This window comes from Pezoporus wallicus, unplaced genomic scaffold, assembly GCF_028554395.1.
Source record: "Pezoporus wallicus isolate ANWC-B61680 ecotype Strahan unplaced genomic scaffold, APGP_CSIRO_Pwel_v1 contig_3876, whole genome shotgun sequence".
NCBI lineage: Eukaryota > Metazoa > Chordata > Aves > Psittaciformes > Psittacidae > Pezoporus > Pezoporus wallicus.
In genome coordinates, this window is record NW_026636085.1 from 780,577 (window position 1) to 799,979 (window position 19,403).

The 19,403-nt window shown below is 40.4% G+C and overlaps 1 protein-coding gene across 2 annotated transcripts in view; it reads left to right on the forward strand.

The window, feature by feature from the left end:
* The window catches only part of NOX4 (NADPH oxidase 4), a 107,119-nt gene that overhangs the window by 25,328 nt on the left and 62,388 nt on the right, over positions 1 to 19,403 (forward strand). For both annotated transcript variants that reach the window (XM_057399021.1, XM_057399022.1), the window contains exons 9-11: positions 1,280 to 1,505; positions 3,517 to 3,681; positions 3,825 to 3,887. In XM_057399021.1, the coding sequence (XP_057255004.1) occupies positions 1,280 to 1,505; positions 3,517 to 3,681; positions 3,825 to 3,887 (454 nt within the window). The remainder of the gene's footprint in view (positions 1 to 1,279; positions 1,506 to 3,516; positions 3,682 to 3,824; positions 3,888 to 19,403) is intronic.

Below are 19,403 nucleotides of genomic sequence, written 5' to 3' on the forward strand. Positions count from 1 at the left end.
CTGACAGTGATGCCAGATGCAAGTGATAGGCATGATCAGGCAATAAATACAGACAGAAGCATGGTTGTAGGCACATGGACACTTCCCAGGTGATTCTCCTAGGATTGGACATGGAGTTTAGAGTGAGGAGGTTTAATTTCCAAGCTGTATATTATTCATGGGACCACGTGGGAAGCTTGTTACTACCTGTCAGGACTGCATTCCAATGGGGAAGATTGCCAGTAGCCTGTTGGAGCACATTTAAGTTGGGAATATTGCAGATGTCCTACTTGTCTCTCTTCCTGTAAATTAAACTCTGTCGCTGCTGCTGTGTGTATATGCTGGGGAGAGGAGGGTTAACCATGTGTCCTTAAGTTTGATTGTACCCTTGAGATGAGCCTTCACTGCATGGCCATGCACTCAGAGGGTACATCTCACCAGGCATTGTGTCAGTGTGCTTTATTTCCTACCCATACCCATCCTATATGGTTGTCATTTAGCCCTTTGTTATTTTAAACATTCCTTCTTGTAGTTTTATTGTCATCAAATCCAGATTTGGAGGCAAGTAGTAGTTATAGGGAATTTTATCACTAGTATTATTGGTTCTTCACTACGTCCAATGATACATTCATGTGTTGAGATAACCCAGAGTATCTCAGGTATTCACTTCTTTCTTCATAGCTTCTACCTGCAGCTGAAAAGTTCTCACTTCATTTTACTATAAATTTAACTTTAGCTTAAAAAACAAGTATGGAGCCTGCTGAATAATTTGCAAGAAAGATTCCTTGGCTATCATACAGGACTTTCTTTTTCCTTTCTGTTTGATAATGTGATATTCAAAGGAGCAAATTATACCATTGTGTCTAAACCTGATAAGAAACAAGTCCTGCAGTTATGATTTGGCAATTTAGGCCACTTCTGTTCCAGATTGCCTTAAAAGCAGGGTTTGCTGACTGAAGAAAGGATGGGTGAAAACAGCCAGGGTGTGATGGAATGGGAAATGTGATTATTTTTTTTCAAGGCTCCTGCAATCTCTTCCCTCTTTCAAGCAGTATTAAGCTTGAGGCTGTTCAATGGGAGAGTGCCAAGTGAGCTGGAAAAGTTAAACCTTGCCTTTAGTGACAGAGGGCTGTATTGTTGCAAAGCTTCGATCTCATTGAAAGTCCTGAGAGCAAATGGAATAAATACTCTTACAGAATATGAGCCTTGTGACTGCCTCCTAAACCCCTCTCTGAATTAATGTGGTATACTTGGTTTTGACCGTTAATTCAGTGTCTTTGCTATTCTTGTTTTCCTGTAGGGGAGTGCTCAAGTACCAGACCAACTTAGAGGAACATCCTCCCGGTTGCTTTAATCCTAACAAAACACTCCGACAGAACATGACGGTGCCAAAGGCTTTTGAAGAGCTGTTCCCTGACTATACTACTGAGCGTTTCCCACAGGACTTAGTACCAGAACCCTTTGTACAAAATAGCTTTATGAGAATTTGTTCCGAGGAACCCAAGTTCCAGTCACACTTCCCAGAGGTCTGTATGATCCGACGTTTCAGGTATTACCAGCCATGCCAAGTCTTTCAGTCAGCCATAACCACTAATTATTGCTTTTCCAGACCAGATGTTTTAATAATGGAAAATATTATTAAAAACCTTTCAAGGCATTCAAAGATTCGGTGGAGAAAAAACAGTCTGCATTAAACCTTGAACTGCATTACAATGCCGTGCATAGAAGAGGGTGGAAAAATGTCAAGAGATTGGCTGTAATGTTCTTTTTTGTACAACACAATAAACGATGTATTGGTCTTGCTATAAATGTGACTTTAAATTACAGCGGAGCACTTCAGAGGAAACATTCATATAATGTATTCATGAGGTCCCTTTGTAAGCATTGTGTCACAGTACTTAATTGAAATAATCAAACTCCATTTGTTCTCTTTTTTACCATGCGGATGCAAGCCCTAATCCTCATTTCTGGGTTGCAGTTGGTTGTGGTTTGGCTTTGTATAGCCTGTTGTTTGCAGACAGGCTTGTTTTATATGTGGCATGGGTAAATGAGTATGATGACAGTGGGCATAGAAAAGCCTTTTCTTTTTCTGTTTTCCGTTTTCCTTTTGATTCTTTATGCTTTGGGGCAGCAGCTTTTCATTCATCCAATTTTTCTCTTTTCTTTTGAGAAAAGATGAGCTGGGCTGTATTGGCAAGTAGCCTTAGGAAGTTTGAGAATATAGAGTCCGAGACCCACCATTCAAGTTGGTCCCATAATAGACCTCACAGGAGTTTTTCTTTATTACTATCATTGTTTTCTGTAGAACACATATGTGCCATACTAGATGCAGCAGGAACCCATTTTATTATGGAGCATGTAGACATAATAAGAAACAGTGAATTCTACAGTGAAGTCCTCCAACAAAGTTCTTTGGGTTTGTATTTTGTTGTTTATGAACACTCCTGAATTACAAGCATCAATGCATATGTGGCTCCATATGACCCACAGGACATCAGGCAGTCTTCTTAGAGGCTTAAGATGTCTGCTTTAGAGCCATCTATGGGAAAAGAAGAGCCATGAAACAAATGGCCACTCAGTGTTCTTCTGGCAGCTTGTAACATGATTTAGGACTTCTTTTGATTTGGAAGTGGTTTACACATTTAGTAACATCACATCCTCTGAGCCACTGAAGTTTTTAAGGCCAGAGGTGCTTGAAGGAATCAAATGCTCTGCTAGTTGCAAGAGATGCTGATGTGTAACTTCAAACGCTGGGAAGGTGGATGGGGTTGAGAGCCCTTCAGTGCCATGGCTTGAATGACTGAGCAGATGTGGAATTAGTGGTTCGCTCTGCCATAAGCTTTTAGTAACTGACTGGTAGGATGGGATTTAGCTGAGCAGCTGCAAATGTCTCCATTTGAGGTGGTCACCCAGGGCTCCCTTATAATCAGTGCAGAGAAATGGGCATTTCCAGGGCATTATTTGTCTAGCATACACATCTTCCACAGGGGCAAATGAATTGTGGTTCACAAGTGCTGATTTCTCTCCTTTGTCTATGATTTTACACTAGTTTAGTATAAGCCTAAGTTCTATAGCACAAGTATGCTTATTTCTTAGGTTTTATTTTTTTGTTCCTGAGGTGATTGAAGAAGGTAATAGCCAAATAAGTTTTTTTCATAAAGGTTAACCAGTTTTATGGTACTTTGGTCTGTTACATTTTGAAGCAACGTGTGTACTGTGTCATTCACTGCTGGAGTCAGTTGCAATCCAACTGCATAAAACCAGAGCATCATGATTGCAAATGAGGTCATTAGCATTTTGTTTCTGATGAGCTTTATGATTGAAACTGTTTGTGCTTGTGGATGATGCTGATTAGACTGATTAAACCTCCACAACATGCTTGGATTTCTGCATGTAGAGAGCTGCGGAGGTTGCTTGTGACCAAAACACTGTTCCCAATAGATTTGGAATGAGGTCCTGCAAGCACTCATGTAGTTTTGAAATTAGAAAACATGGAATTAAAAGTCCTTGAGGTAACATAGCTTTATTCTCCCATAGACCTGGTTTTGGATTTCTGGACCTCTGTGCTTGTACTGCGTGGAGAGGCTTTACCGCTACATCCGCAGCAATAAACCGGTCACAATAACTTCAGTGATAAGCCATCCCTCCAATGTCCTTGAAGTAAGGATGATAAAAGATGACTTTAAAGCAAGACCTGGTCAGGTGAGTTAATTTGCCCCTAAAAAATCACTGCTATTCACATAGCATTGTCTATAGGGATGACTTCTGTATGTACTAACCCATCACTGAATGTTTTGAATGTACATTTCCCATCATTTTATTTTCTCTGACTGATTTTGTTTCAGTATGTTATTCTACACTGTCCAAGAGTGTCTGCACTGGAAAGCCATCCATTCACCCTTACAATGGTAAGAAATATGATTTGTTTTTCTTATACTTTCCCTTTCATTTATATTTGGTAAGCAAATGGTCTTTATTTCCTTCAAGGTGAAAATTTCCTCCAGAAAAGCTTATGTTTCATTTATGAGGGTACCAATGAATATGAAATGGTGTGATTATTATGTATGACAGTGCTCAATACATATTTAATTTTTCTCCGCTGTTGAGAAAACAATAATGGGAACTTTTTTCAGAGTCTTCCATAAGTAAAAAACAATAATAGATAAATACATAAAATCAGTGTGAGTTTGATCATTGGTTCATAAAAGGAGTTTCAGGCATTTCTGTAGACCTTAACACAGAATGAGCACAGATTTTAATGCCTTTTCTGTCTTTTCTATTCAATGAAAAGATATTCCTTCAAATCCCTTTTCCAAAGTTAGAAAAATGTTAAGTTTAAAAAAGAAGTTTCTGAAATAGCCTTCTTTATTTTTTTTATATTAAGAGATACATCAGTGACTTAAAGTGATCATACCAGTGAAATCATAAACATGGGAATTATTTACTCAGCTCAATTGATGCTTGAATGGAAATTGGACCTCTTGGAAACAGACAGGAATAAAGTGAAATTGTATATAAAGAGAGCTGAAGTTCTGCAGGAGTGAGCAGTGTAGAGGCCTGGGAGATGCTGCCAAAATTCACTGTACTGCCCTGGTTATGTTATTACAAAAAGCAGAGTCTAAGGCTGAATATTAGTGGCAGCCTTTTCCTTTCAAAGGGAATAAAGGCTTTAGAATTGCCTGAAACAGATATTCTTCTTCAAGAAGACAATGGAGATAAATGTTAACATCTGATTGATTGTTTTCCTTGACTGATAACTGATACTTCAACCCCACTGAATTGTACCTACTGCTATAGAGCAGCTCAGGTACTGTTACCTGGAATTCATAAGGCACAAACAGGTCCTGTCCACTTCCTGTTCTTTGGTTTTGTGGGGTGTTTTGATTTGGGGTTTTTGTTTTAATGTGTTTATCTATATGCCAAGACAGGAGGCAGGTACTGTCACAGGAGAACTCACATTGAATTCCACCCAAAATAAATTTCATACTCTAAATCTGGGATTGAATCTCACTTAAGGGAATCTGCCTCTTGGTGAAGTAGTACTGGCACTTGCATAGTCTGATTTTTGCAAAGTTTTCCTAGCTATTCACTTTACTGGTATAAAGCAGAGGTGTGTGTACTTTATCTGTTAATTTTTAAGGCTTTCCTCTTCGTAGTGTGTGAAGATAGCTAGATATGCAATGTAGAAAAATGATGTGCATTGGGTATGATGGAATGGTAGCAGAATGATACAGTCAGTATCATCTTTATGCAGGATGACACAGTCAATATTTGTATTTTTAATTAGCTTAGTCATCAGAAGATATATATAAAGAAGTTAACATAAATCTCAGATTACTCTTTAAACTCCTTTGGCCCTAGCATAGCTATATTTAATAAAGTTTGACCAGTTTTATACCAGTGAACAAATCTTATTTAAACATTAATCTCAAAACATGTTCTCAATTTCTGACTGCCCAACTCAGTGGATATTAAAGTAACAGTAATAATTTGATCCTTAGGACTAATTGTACAGATTGGAAACTATGAGACTGTTATAAGTTTTTACTCTTTCTGTATTAGGACCCTACTAAAATAGTGGATTGTGTGATTCTGATTTGCAGAAATAATGTTTTCAAAGAGTATTAGGCCTGGTATAGTTGTCTTTTCTCTGGCAAAACTTCCAATTTGTTATCATGAGAGTTTTTTATCAGAAAAGAGACTGCTGATATGGACCTACTAGGATGAAGTTGAATAAGACGCTTTCTTGAAGCCAGATTGTTTGTAAGAGTTGAGGATTTCATCCAGTATTTAAAAAAGCATACTATAATAATGCATGTTATGAAAAATAGCTTTTGCATGGAAACTTCTAGATCTAGGAGGGATGGAAAATAGAGCTCTTGTGAGTTTGAGTGTTCTTGGTGAATATAAATAACTCATATTCAGAAAATGTACAATATTTCAATACATAAGATTATAATATACAATTATAATATACAATATTTCCGATACATAAGTCTAGTGGATAAATTAGTTTGGGTAATTTTTACCATCACGTTTTAAATATGTAGCATTAGAACTAGCAATTTCCACTCATGTACAATGCACTGTATTTTAAGTATCTAATACTAGACCAGGCAATTTCTGTTCATCCTCGTTGCCATATACTTTAAAGTACAGCGATATCCTTCAGTATAACAACATACCCTTCAAGATCGCACACATATTTTATCTATTACAAGATATGAAGTTACCACTAAGTTACTGAGCTTCATTTTTACTGCCACAGACATATTTCAGTAGAACATCAACTATGCTGGAGAAATGCTGTTATTGGGTAAATGGCTCTTTTACAGCATAATGAGGATTTGAAATGTCTAGGTTTATGACAATCCTTGTGCCCAGCCTGAGCAGGGGATAGTCATTTCCGTATGTCTTTCTAGGTCATAGAATATGCCTTGGGCTGCTATCCTGCTTAGAAAGGTTTTTTTTCTGTTGTTGTTTAATGTGATACCAAACATGGGACTGCACTTATAAAGCGTGTAGGCAATAACTTAACTCAGTAGTTTTTTCTGCTCCCTTCTGACCTACTTGTAGTTACCAAGCAAGCTGGAAGACTGCTGCTGCTTCTTTTCTTGGATGATGATAATCCCTGGGTTATTTTCCTAGGCTGATGTAGGACTGTGGGGCTCAGAGCTACAGCAGGAGAAGCATGTGGGGGTATGGGGCTTCGGATACTGGAAGTACAGTGCTGCAATGACTGCAGCAGTGCTCTGGGGAAGACTGCACCCTGCTTCCTGGTGCTGTTGTCCTGCTTAGAATCATAGAATGGTTTAGGTTGGAAGGGACCTCTAAAGGTCATATAGTCCAATCCTCTGGTGCTAAGCAGGGACGTCTTCAACTAGATCAGGTTGCTCAGAGCCCCATCTAGCTTGACCTTAAATGTTTCCAGGGATGGGCCATCTACCATCTCTCTGGGCAGCCTGTGCCAATGTTTTACCACCCTCATCATGAAAAATTTCTTCTGTGCATCTAGTGTGAATCTACCCTCTCCTAGCTTAATATCATTACCTCTTGTCCTATTGCAACAGATCCTTACTAAAATGTCTGACCACAGGGTCTATGAGATGTCCTTTTTTAAGCTGATGAAACATCTCAGTACCTGGAGTAAGCTTAAAAAGACAAGAAGTGACCAATTCAGGTGTATCTTTGTATTCTAAGCAAGGGCTATAAGCAAAAGTGGAAAGGAAGGGGTAAATCAGCGTGAAGGAGTCATGCAGATATCTTACTAGTCCCTTCCCTTTTCAAGGTTGTGTAATATTTAGTTTAGCTCAGTTTCTTACATAACACCAGGGTGGAGGAAAGCACTGAGAGGCTGTGTAAAGGGCCTGAGCCCACTCCCATTGCATTCTGGCAAAGCTCCCATGTGCTTCACTTAGAGCCAGGGGGAACTCTGAATCGTAACCAAGTGAGCATAAAGAGGTAGGCATTGCTCAGGAATGTGTGCAGTGTCCTTTATTTTCTTTTCCTTTCTGTCTATTGAAAGCATTCTTTCCCTGCTGATGAGAAGGAATGAGCAAAAGTCGTTGGTGCAAAATGCACACAGGGAATTTGGAGAAGCAATATCCATGTTGCTCTGAACTCAGAGCTGCCAGTCTGGTTTCTTTGCTAACCTGTGACCTGGCTGTGCTGTCAAAGACTTCATGTTACAGAATCCTGAAATGGTTGAGATAGAGGGACCTCTGGAGATCATCATGTCCAACCCTCTGTTCCAACAGGGCCACCTAAACCTAGGTACCCGGGACCATGTCCATATGGCTTTTGAATATCTCCAAAGATGGAGACCATGCCAACCTGTGCTCAGTCACCCTTACTGTAAGAAAGTGTCTCCTGATGTTCAGAGGAAAACTCTTGGGTTTCAGCTTGTGCCTATTGGTTCTGGTCCTGCCACTGGGCGCCACTGAACAGAGTCTGGCTCCATCCTCTTTGCACCCTCCTTTCAGGTATTTATATGCATTGATAAGGTCCCCTTCAGTCTTCTCTTCTCCAGGCTGAACAGTCCCAGGTCTTGGTCTTTCTTCATAGGGAAGATGTTCCAGATACTTAATCATCCTCATGGGCTTTGGTTGGACTCTCACCAGTATGTCCATCTCTCTCTTGCAATGAGGAACCCAGCACTGGACAGTCTCCAAGTGCGGCCTCACAAGTGTTGAATACAGGGGAAGTGTCACCTCCCTTTACCTTTGGCAGTGTCACTTGTACTCACTGAAATTCAGGCACTTGGAGATCCCAGTATCCTCTCACAATCAATATAGAAGCTGGCATTTTTCAACTCAATTCTTGAAGCATGCTTCCACTGTTTTTTATTCCCAAGTGACTTTGCATTCAGTAGTGTGGCTCCTTGACTTTGTTATCCATTGGGAAGGCTGGGAGTGGTAAGGGAGGTATGACCCAACGTCTGTCTGGGATGCCTGCAAATGGGATTCCTGGCCAGTGCTAGATAGTTTGTGATGGGCAGTCATTTCATATCGTCTTCATTGCTCCATTGTCTTTGGTTTTACTTTACCAAAGCACTTTCTTCTTAACATCTTTTACTGTGTTTCTTTCACTGGTTTCTCTACACAACTGTTACTATGCTGTGTAAAACTGCTAGTAACATTCTCAGTCCTATGCACCTTTGTTTCTGATTTACTTGGTAGGACACTATTGCATCTTACAGTTGAATCTGAGCAGAATACAGTTAGCTCCAAGATACTTGGATCTGTAGTAGTGAGAAGTATTTTCTGTGATTAAATATTTTAGTTGAGGGTTTGTAAAGGGACAAGTTATTTTTGTGTGTTTCCCCTTGATGAACTCTATTATGGAGATTTGTCTTTCAGACCCAAGTGCGCAGTATGGGCTGGAGATCAGACCATCCAAAGAAACATCCGAAATCTCTTAGTGCTCTGCTTCCTGAGACTGACATTTCATTACGCTTTTGTGGAAGAAAGTGTGGAACTCATCTGCTGTGGAATACAGTTTAAATGTCGCTGTCTATAGCAACCCTTAAAGCCCTTGGAAAAGAAAACAAGTGTTAGCAGTATTATGGATTTCTAGTAATAAGGGTGTTCCTTCATCCCAGTTGAAATACCCAAACTCTGCTTCTACTCTTAGTATACAAAGCACCATCTCTTACCAAAAGATTTTGGGGAGTATTTGTTTCCCGTTACTTCATTCTGGTTCTCTTTCTTTTAACCTGTGTAGAGGCCAAGGCTTGTTTTTTATGGTAGCATTAGTTTTCTTTCCAGCTCCATCTTATATTTTCTGCCTGGTATTGGGTTCCCTCTCCTTCCAGACACTTAAATACACTACTGATTACTTGCAGCAGCATGAAACCATAGTACTGACTGTTTATAGCTGAATGCTTTCTGTTTATTTTTCTAATGAATGACTTCAGAGGTAGTTCCCACTTAGAATATATTTTAGTGTCTTACAAAGGAAGTCACTTTTTCTGCTGTGTTTTTGGGATGCCTTGCATTGGTATGCAGTGATTGGAAGTAAGCCTCATGAAAATAGCCTTGTGTTTTGCAGTTGTTAAGTGCTGGGCCCTTTCATGCGGTCTCTGCTGAATCTACTAGAGTCAATGCATGCCACAAACTCACACAAGCTGCAGTTTAGACAGTTTGGCTACCAAAAACCTGGTGTCCACTCCTAGCACTTCATAAAACTTGATTACCTTGTTGTTTTAGTAGTGTTAGTTTGCTTATGGAAAAAGAAGGTAGGAAACAATTACATAATTTCATATGAGACTTAGACTGTGACCTTGAAGTAAGGACAAAACTAGGAGGCTAAGTCTTAATTTGGGGATGGCTTGGATCCCAGGTTTAGTGAAACTTGTGTTCTGCAACAAATATCCACAAATGCAGGATCAAATGATGTGTTTTACACCAAATTTGTGACAGTTTTGGTTGTCACTAGCTGCTGTCATGCCCTTGTCTCCCCTTGGAGCTGAAATCTGTGTTGCACAAAGATAGGAGATACTGTTCTGCCATTGTGGTGTGAATTCAGAACTCACCTGAACTGCTGTCTGAATAGCTTAAAGTTTAAAATCCTTCCTTCTGGTGCATGCATGGAACAATGCAAACTGTTCTTTCAGTGGGTACCAACTCTAAAAGAGAATTACCACCTCTAAGGAAGAAAGAAAACTTAGTCCTGATGGTTCATGCGGTAGTGAACTGAATCTTTCTTACTGCTGCTTTTTACAGTGGTGGCTATGGAGTAAAGCCTATCAAGTGCCATGGTGATTGAATGAGTTAGTTTGCAGAATCCTCTTTGCTGAAGTTGAATCACTGATGGAAAGGCTTCATTAAGTTTTATGGCAGCAGCATAGAGCTGCTCTTTGGAATAGTTTGGGTTTTTTTCAGCTAAACTACTGGGTCTCAAAGGATTGTCCTCTTTTATTTCTGACAATTGTCTGTGTGTGATAAATTATTGTTTCAGGTCTCTGGGCCTTATAGCAGCCTTCCAGTGCAATAAATCTTAGCCCACTAAGCTGAGGCTCTTAGGGAAAAACCATTGCCTAGTTTGTATAGGTCAACCTTTACTGACCGACTTGACGTAGGGATTTCATTCCTTTCACCATCATTCCTCCTGGCATGGCACCACTTGTAGGATGCCTCCTCCCATCCTGTGGTTCTGCATTAAGCACCCATAATCCCCTTTTGGAAACAATTAAAAAGCTACCTGTTATTACGATAAAAGGTGTAATTTGAAGACGTTGACCTACACTGTAAGAAGTTGACTGTTTATGTAGAAAGAGTCCTACCTCTTCTACTCCTGTGAACAGTGAAACCTTGGGTATTTTGGGTAGATGTCCTTATACTTTACTCATATGTAGAAAGCAGACCAGGACCTCATCTGTCATTCCAAGAGGTACATATCCCGAGCTTGATATTTGTTGTCTTTTCAGATTATCACTGGTTCAGCACTAAAGTTGTCCTTTGGTGACTATTTTTTTTTAAATTAACAATTTTTTAAATTAACAAGTATCCCAAGGTGCTCTTGTTGGTACTCACACAGAGGTAAATTGCGTAAACTCCTCTTGAGCTTTTCCTGTGTAAGACATACCTGCGTATCCACTGATGGGTGGCTTCACAAGATAGAGTTAATAGGGGCAGATGGCATGGAAGCAGCACATACAAAGCAAAAAATAAAACCAAACCAAAGAATCCAAAGCAAAGACCACAGCCTTCAGACTCAAGGACTTGAGGAAATATCTGCTTTATACTGACATGAATGGCTGCTTCTTCATATCCTCCAAAGAGTTTTGGCTCTTCATTCAATGCCTAGATCCTGTTTCTGGTTGTAAATAAGCAGAGATAACTACCTGAGATGGGTAGAAATTTTCTCCTTGTTACAATGTTCTCTGACTTCCCCTGTTTCAATGCTGCATAACAAATCTGCTTATAAATCCCATTGAAGTGGCACCTGGAAGAGTCTGGTCATATAAGCTCCAACAAGTTCTGCCCTTTTGCTGGTTCTCTGTCTTTTTGCACAGATCGTTAAGTTGAAGCAGATCACATCAGGAGGATTTGTAGAGCGATGTCTTTCTTCCTTTTCTTTCATTCCACATGCAGTTCTGCCTGAGTAAGAAAAGAAAAAAGCCTGGAGGGACTTGAATGCTCTGCTTATATACACGGATGGTCAAATCTGTGCTAAGTCATTTACGGTATGTAGCAAGTTAGGGGGCCACTATGTATGCATTTCTTAGTAAGTCAAAGCTCTTTTGAGGAGGGGAGAGGACAAGTTTGTATATGCAGATAGTCAGATCCACAAACAAAACCCAAATATATTACTGAGAAAGAATACCTTGCCTGATTCATATCCAAATTAAAATCCTATAAAGTAATAATTACTGAACCCTAGGCAGAGAAACTTTAAAGTCCATTAATCATCTCAGAGTAGGTAGAAGAATTACCTGAAAGGGGTTTCTGGGTGTAGATGACTAATTACAGTACTGTACATAAATAGTCTCAGAGCTATTACTTATTCATAGATTTTCTGCCATTTAAGGTTTTTTATTTGTTTTGGTTTGATTTTTTTTATAGATTGAGTTTTCCTTGTTACCTTCACACCTCTATTTAAGTCCATCTGGTATCTGGATTTGTCCTAATGAGATTACAATATGATGGCCTTGATCTCTGCATTCACATTTTTGAGCTTGATGCCTTGTCAGAAAGATCTCAGCAAATAATACATGAGTATAAACAGCTGTCACAAGTAACGCATTTGCTTTTCTAAGAGAAAATCAGTGTTTTGTAGATCCAAGGTTGTCTTTATCGTTGGGTAATCCGGAATTAACTTAAAATCAGTGGCGGTATTAACAGTCTAGCAGTTAAGCTTTAGCTCAAACCTTCTTTTGTGCAAGAACTTTTGTACTATGCAAGGAGCAAAACTGGAGATGATGGAGAAACACGTCTCCTGTACTATAAAATAAACTTGGGAAATAAACAATCCACAACAGGAAAAACCTAGGGCCAAATTCTGAAATTCTTCATAAAAAATTATAATTATAAAGTTGTTGGAAGTTTGCCTGAGTAAGAAGTATGTGAGGACATCAGGAGCTAAGTTCATACTGACAGATAAATACACTAAACCCAAAATCTAACACAATGACATTCTAATAAGATTTGTTAGATATCTTGTGCAAATGGTTATGAAACTTGCCTTTATGAGACGAGTTACAGAGCGTTTAGGGAAATGCAGATAGGGAGTATCTTGCTGGCAAACTAAAGAAATCGCTAGAGCTTGGCTGCTCTCCATAGAAATAGACAATCTGGCAGCTGTTTGACAAAGAATTTAAGTAAAGCAAGAATAGAAGAGAGTAATATCTCAGATACCTTTTGTACTTCCTTAGGCTTTCTTGTTTGGTTTTGGGCTTAATAGTTTTGGAGTCTGCATAAAAACCCTAAGTAAACCTTTGCTTTCTGTTAAACGTACAAATCTGACTCTCTTGGACCAAGGGAACATAGAAGTTACACCCAAATTCACTAAATCCTGAGTCCTCCTTCAGCAGATACTTTAAACAGGAGGTGTCTGATCCCTCTCATGAGCACTATTTTCTTCTGATATTAGGAAAGTAAATTTACAGTATATAACAAGCGTCTACTGACTCTGGCAGTGTGCTTTCTCCCATCAGAGGCAGTTAGCTGCTAGGTCGGGTTAGGGGAAGGTCTAGGAAGTGCAGGAGAATGACAGAATGAAAAAGCCAAGCACAACTTTCAAATGTGTGGGCAAACTATTAGAGGAAATGAAGCACTCTGCCTCTTGCTGTCCTAAAATTAAGACCAGCTGACTGGCTGGGATCTGTGCTTTACCCTGGCAAAATGCTGTGTGTGCTGGCAGGGTAGTTTGGAGGAACACGGTGTTATTAAAGGTGTTGGTGATCCAACCAAAAAACCTGTTGATCCTTTGATGGTTCTTTCCATACGTGCCTCACACCACAGGGAGCCAGTCTGCACAAGTCTGGAGGTGGCCCATAGTTTCTGCTCAGTGATGATGGAGCCTTTTGTGCCACTTAGTTTCCTTGTTCATGCATTTTTCAGCTCAGCACAGTGTGGCTTGGCAATTTATCTGTTGGAAAGCCAACTGTATCCCAGGCTGCATCAAAAGGAGAGTGACCAGCAGGTTGAAAGAGGTGATCTTGCCCCTCTACTCTGCTCTTGTGAGACCTCACCTGGAGTATTGTGTGCAGTTCTGGTGTCCTCAACATAAAAAGGACGTGCAACTGTTGGAACAAGTCCAGAGGAGGCCACGAGGATGATCAGGGGACTGGAGCACCTCCCGTATGAAGACAGGCTGAGAATGTTGGGGCTGTTCAGCCTGGAGAAGAGAAGACTGCGTGGAGACCTCATAGCAACCTTCCAGTATCTGAAGGGGGCCTATAGGGATGCTGGGGAGGGACTCTCCATTAGAGACTGTAGTGACAGGACAAGGGGTAACGGGTTAAAACTTAAACAGGGGAAGTTTAGATTGGATATAAGGAGGAAATTCTTTCCTGTTAGGGTGGTGAGGCACTGGAATGGGTTGCCCAGGGAGGTTGTGAATGCTCCATCCCTGGCGGTGTTTACGCCAGGTTGGACAGAGCCTTGGGTGATATGGTTTAGTGTGAGGTGTGAGCCCATGGTAGGGGGGATGGAACGAGATGATCTTAAAGTCCTTTCCAACCCTAACTATTCTATGATTCTATGATTCTATATCCTTGGAGGACTTGGAGAGGCAGCCTTGTGCAGGGACATTGCTCTGCTGCCTTCTGCTCCTTCAGGAACAAAGCCTTGTATCCTGAGCATCCCATAAGGTTGTGGCTTGTTTTCTCCACTAGCTAGCAACTTGAAACGCAGAAACTATATGGGCTGAATATTGCTGGGATTGAAACATTTTCACTGTTACAGGGCGTTGGACTTGATGACCCTTGTGGCTTCCTTCCACCATGAGCCTGTGAAGTGCAATGTGTGTGCTGGGGTGAAAGGGTAGTCAGCAAGCTTTTTTACCTTAGTTGAGCTGCAGAGGCAAAGAAATACTGACTAGTCTGTAGAAGAGTATCTGTAGCAGCAATAGAATAGCAGTTGGGCTATTACAGATTTACTAGAAAATTATTAATGAAGTAATTGCATATTATTTATTCAACAGTGTGTATTTTTTAATACAACACTATGTATTTTGCATCTACAACTGTTGGTCTCTTACAGTTCTAAGGCATCTATTACAGTAAAGATTCATGTTTTCTTGTGGCGCAAGAGTGAAACCAAGGAACAAATGCTCATGGATTGAGACATCATCAAATAAAAGATTGTTTTGAACACTCAGAGTAATTTAACAACTGAGGCTGCAAGGACTGAAGTAGTGAAGGCTGAACTACAGGCTCACAGGAGCTGGTCGGTGTGGGTTTGTGGTTTATGTTACAGAAGTTAGACCCCAGATGACCAGAATGATCCTTCTTGCCACCGCAGCTGATCAGTGGTGCGTCTTGAGCATCCCACAGTGTTCTGGTGTGGTTTTTCTAGTATCTAGACTGCAGGTGTTTGGGTTTCTACAGCAAGGACTACAAGGGAATTGAAAGCAAAAGGTGTTCAGGATGTGTTTCTGCAGCTGGGCTGCTTGGAAGGAGTCAGATGTGCAATGGGAGGGCTCAGGCTAAAGCAACGGGTATTCAAGGCATGATGGTCTCAGCTTGATTATCCAGACACCCTTTGATACTTAAATTATGTTCCATGGTTAGGATTTCCCCACATTCAGAGATGTTATGATGTCTGATGATGTCTGCCAGTTAAATCAGGAGAGCTGTAAGGCCAAGTCTCTAACAGGGAAAGCTTTTAGACAAAATCCAATCTGTAGAATAACACAAAACAGAAAAATAGAGTCCTTTTAGAGAATCTCCCAGCTTTTGGGGCAGAGATGGGTTTAAAAGAGTAACTCCTCAGATAAACCTTTTGTTTTTCCCTCTGAAGTCTGCTGCTTATGGGATTCATTAGTTTAAAACAAGGGTAACCCGGTGTGACAGAGTTCACCTCCTATGAATCAGACTGGAGTCTAGCTACTATTTTTTTGGCTACCTTTATAAAGCATGACTGTGTTTGTCATCACTCCTCTTCATTTCCTAGTGGCAGGATGAATCATTTTAGGAATGTTTATATCAGTTCTATGTGAAAACAGACAAGCTACAGCTCACTGAGCTCCAGAGGTTCACATTTTATTAGCTGAAAAGGCTGAAAAAAATTTCTTGTTTCTTTTTTTTCCCCTTTATGGGAAGGAAAGTACGTTGTTTTTAGTTCTCCTCTCCCCCCTTAATTCTGCCTCTTTCCCAAACATGCTAAGTCTTTAATGTGTTTTTCTTGATCTGTGTAAGGGTTCATCCAAGTCTGGAGCAAGGATGGGCTGATGAAACGGGGTTTGTGGTGCAGCTGGTTCACACTGGCAGGCAGGCAGAGGCATGGAAACAGGGCAGGGACTCCGCAATGTTTAGAATCCCTGCCAGGGTATCTGCAGTTCCATATTAGGATCATATCAAGGCTTTTTCCCCCAAAGTAAAAGATTAGTTTGAAGGAGTTTCCCTTTATTTAAACACTCTGCAATAGCTTTTTAGTTCCCAGAATCAAAGATGAGGTTTCACTTTGTTTTTACAACTCTGGCACAGATCTTTATAACTTTGGATGCAATTCAGTGCCCAACTACAGCACCAGACACAGTTGGCGCTTATTGTGGTGCATCAGCTTGAGAGCAGTATGTCCACAGGAACTTGGAAGGAGCTGTATTTGCAGAGCCATGTGGTGGTACATAACTTGGGCATCCCTTTCATCTCCTTTTTCCAGACAATACATATTCTGCTGTGTTATACTGGTGAACGCCTCAGCACTTCTGTGACAGTGCTGTAATCAAAACCTAACAGGTCTCTAAAAAGTCTTCATAATTCTTATGGTAGAGATGTACAGAAGACTGGAAACTTCCAGAAATTAACTATTTTATTGCTAGTTTGCTGTTGACTGACCCCAACTCCCTTCACCTTCAGGTCTAGAAAGAGTGGTATACAATATTTCAATAGTATGTAATGCAATTAAAGTTATTTCAGTAAGGTTTGCCCTGTTTCCTTTTCTGGGAAGGATTCTTGGCTGGGAGTAGGTACCAGAGATGTTAAATATTCAGGGTATTCTAAGCTGGAAACATAGACACCAATAACATAGTTTTCATTTACTGTATGTTATGCTCTCATATGCACAGATTTCTCCATTGCTCATTGCCTCCAGTTGATCTTTATACCAATATAAAGTGGGTGTAAAGTGTTACAGCTATGATCCAGCAGTAATCAGTTCATTCGCTTTGTCTAAAAGCAAAGCATAGAGGACAGCTGAGAACATGTTCACATTGTAAAACTGATAAATAAAATACATTTCAAGTATGTATTAATCTAGTCGTGCATTAAACAGTAATTAACTTATTAAGATTATTTGAAAAACCTATATTTAATGTTAACGTAGAGGTCAATAGTAAAGCTGCAGCTCCTGCTGAGGGTAATTTTGTGGTTTATAAGCATAAAGTTCTGCAGGGATTGTTGCAAGTTTCCTATGGGATAATTTGCATTTGTATTTCAAGTTAGTTTGGAATAAAAGGGAAAAAAATACATGGAAAGGTGTTTTTTTTTGTCAGGATATAGAATAATCTATATATCTGAAGGGGGCCTATAAGGATGCTGGGGAGGGACTCTTCATTAGGGACTGTAGTGATAGGACAGTGTTAGTGATAGGTAACGGGTTAAAGCTTAAAGAGAGGAAGTTTAGACTGGATATAAGGAAGAAGTTCTTTACTGTGAGGGTGGTGAGGCACTGGAACGGGTTGCCCAGGGAAGTGTTAAATGCTTCATCCCTGGTGGTGTTCAAGGCCAGGCTGGACAGAGCCTTGGGTGTGAGGTGTCCCTGCCCATGGCAGGGGGGTTGGTACTGAATGATCTTAAGGTCCTTTCCAACCCTAATGATTCTATGATTCTAATCTGAATTCTATCAGTTTATCTGCATTTAAAATAGTATTGTCGCTGCTTTGAATGTGAAAATACATACAGAAATAAAGTAAGAATAGGCACTGTGAACTTGCTGACATGTGATTAACAGCTCTGAGGAAATCTTCCAACTTTCCAATGCTAAGAACATAGTTTGGTTTCTCCAGAGGTGTAAATCTGCACAGCTTTATTAAACTTAATAGAATTCCTTTGGTTTTCAGATGGTTTTGGAGGATGGCCAAATACAGGCGGATAACCTGATTAACATAGACGTTCCCACCTGAAAAAGCTTTCACTTTTTCAAGGTATAGATAGCTTGAGGTCAGAATGAGATTAGCATAGCTTCATATAATTGCACATCTGCCACAGTTAGTTTGTGTAACATAGCAGTTTAATCAAATGAGTGTGGCAGATGGGGTTCATTTAACTCCTCAAAATGCAGAATGAGCTACTGAAAAACTTACCTGTTGTGACCTTTTTGTTTAACGATGTCTAATGTCTCCTCTCATTACAGACTATCCAAGTTAGTGATTTACCTGTTTGGAAGACATTTATTTAGGGAAAAGGAAATTGTTTGGTTTTTAGGCTGTTTTTTCTTCAATATTGGCTAATCTTTGCAAATTCCTCTTGGTCATTGTACCGGGCTTCTTGCAGCTCCCACCACAGTAGAGTTGATAGTCACTGGATTGTCTGTTAGGGCTCCCAGATTAAAAGGAGCAGAGGAAAATCCAAGCACTATTTGCCAGAAGACATTTTAAGAACTATTTTAACAAGGCTCATGTGCTTATTCTCTTGATTTCCAGTTTAAGAGGGTGCTTCAGCTTGTGCTCATATTCATAGAACATAAGTAGATGTCAGTTTAATGTGTGTATGCGATGACTGTAATACAGATCTTGAAGCAGCGCTTAGCTGTGCAGTGTTTCAAAGATGAGATATGGCAAATTGAAAGTAAATAAGGTGATCAGAGACTTAGATACATAAAACAGCCAAAAGTATCATTATTCACAAGATTTTTGACACTGTTTCTCATAAAATCCTCCTAGAGAAATTGATGAAGTGTGGAGTTGATGAATGCTGGGAGTTAGATGGAAAACTGCTGAGCTTAAAGGGTTGTGATCTGTGGCAGAGTCCAACTGGCGGCCAGGCAGCAGTGGTGTACCGCAGGGATTGACACTGGTTTGCAAATGATACAGAACGTGGAAGAGTGGATGTTACACTATGAGGTTGTGGTTGTGCTGACATTTGAGGGACTTTGGGATGCTGAAAACTGGGCTGATGGTAACTTCATAAAGGTTGTGAAAGGGAATTGCCAAACCTGCACCTGATAAGGAATAACCCCAGGTACTAGTGATGGGAACTGACTGGGTGAAAGCTGCTCAGCTGTCCTGGTGGACGCAAAGCTGACCTTGAGCCAGCAATGTGCCCTTGCAGCAAAAAAGTCCCACAGCCTCCTGGGATGTAATAGACAGAGCACTGCCAGCAAGTCAAGGGAGTATCTCAGAACTGGTGAGATATATCTGGAGCTCTGTGTCCCTTTCTGGGCTCCCCAGTGCAAGAGAAGTCTAGATGTATTGGAGCAGAAAGGGCTAGGAAGATGAATAAGATACTGGAGCATCTCATATGAAGAGAGGCTGAGAGAGCTGGAACTGATGCAAGACTGAAGGAAACAGAGCCAGACTCAGGGGTGCCCAGTGACAAAACAACACAAACTGAAGTACAGGAGGTTCCATCTGAACATAGAAAAACCCCCACTTTCTTCTGTGAGGGTGCCCAGAGAGTCTGTGGACTCTCCATCCTTGGAGACATCCAAAGCACAACAGACCCTGATTGATCAGGAGAATTGAAGTAGCCAGTCTCCAGAGGTGCTTTCTAGTCTCAGCTGTCCTATGATTCTGTGATTTCATGAAGAAGGTTAAATATA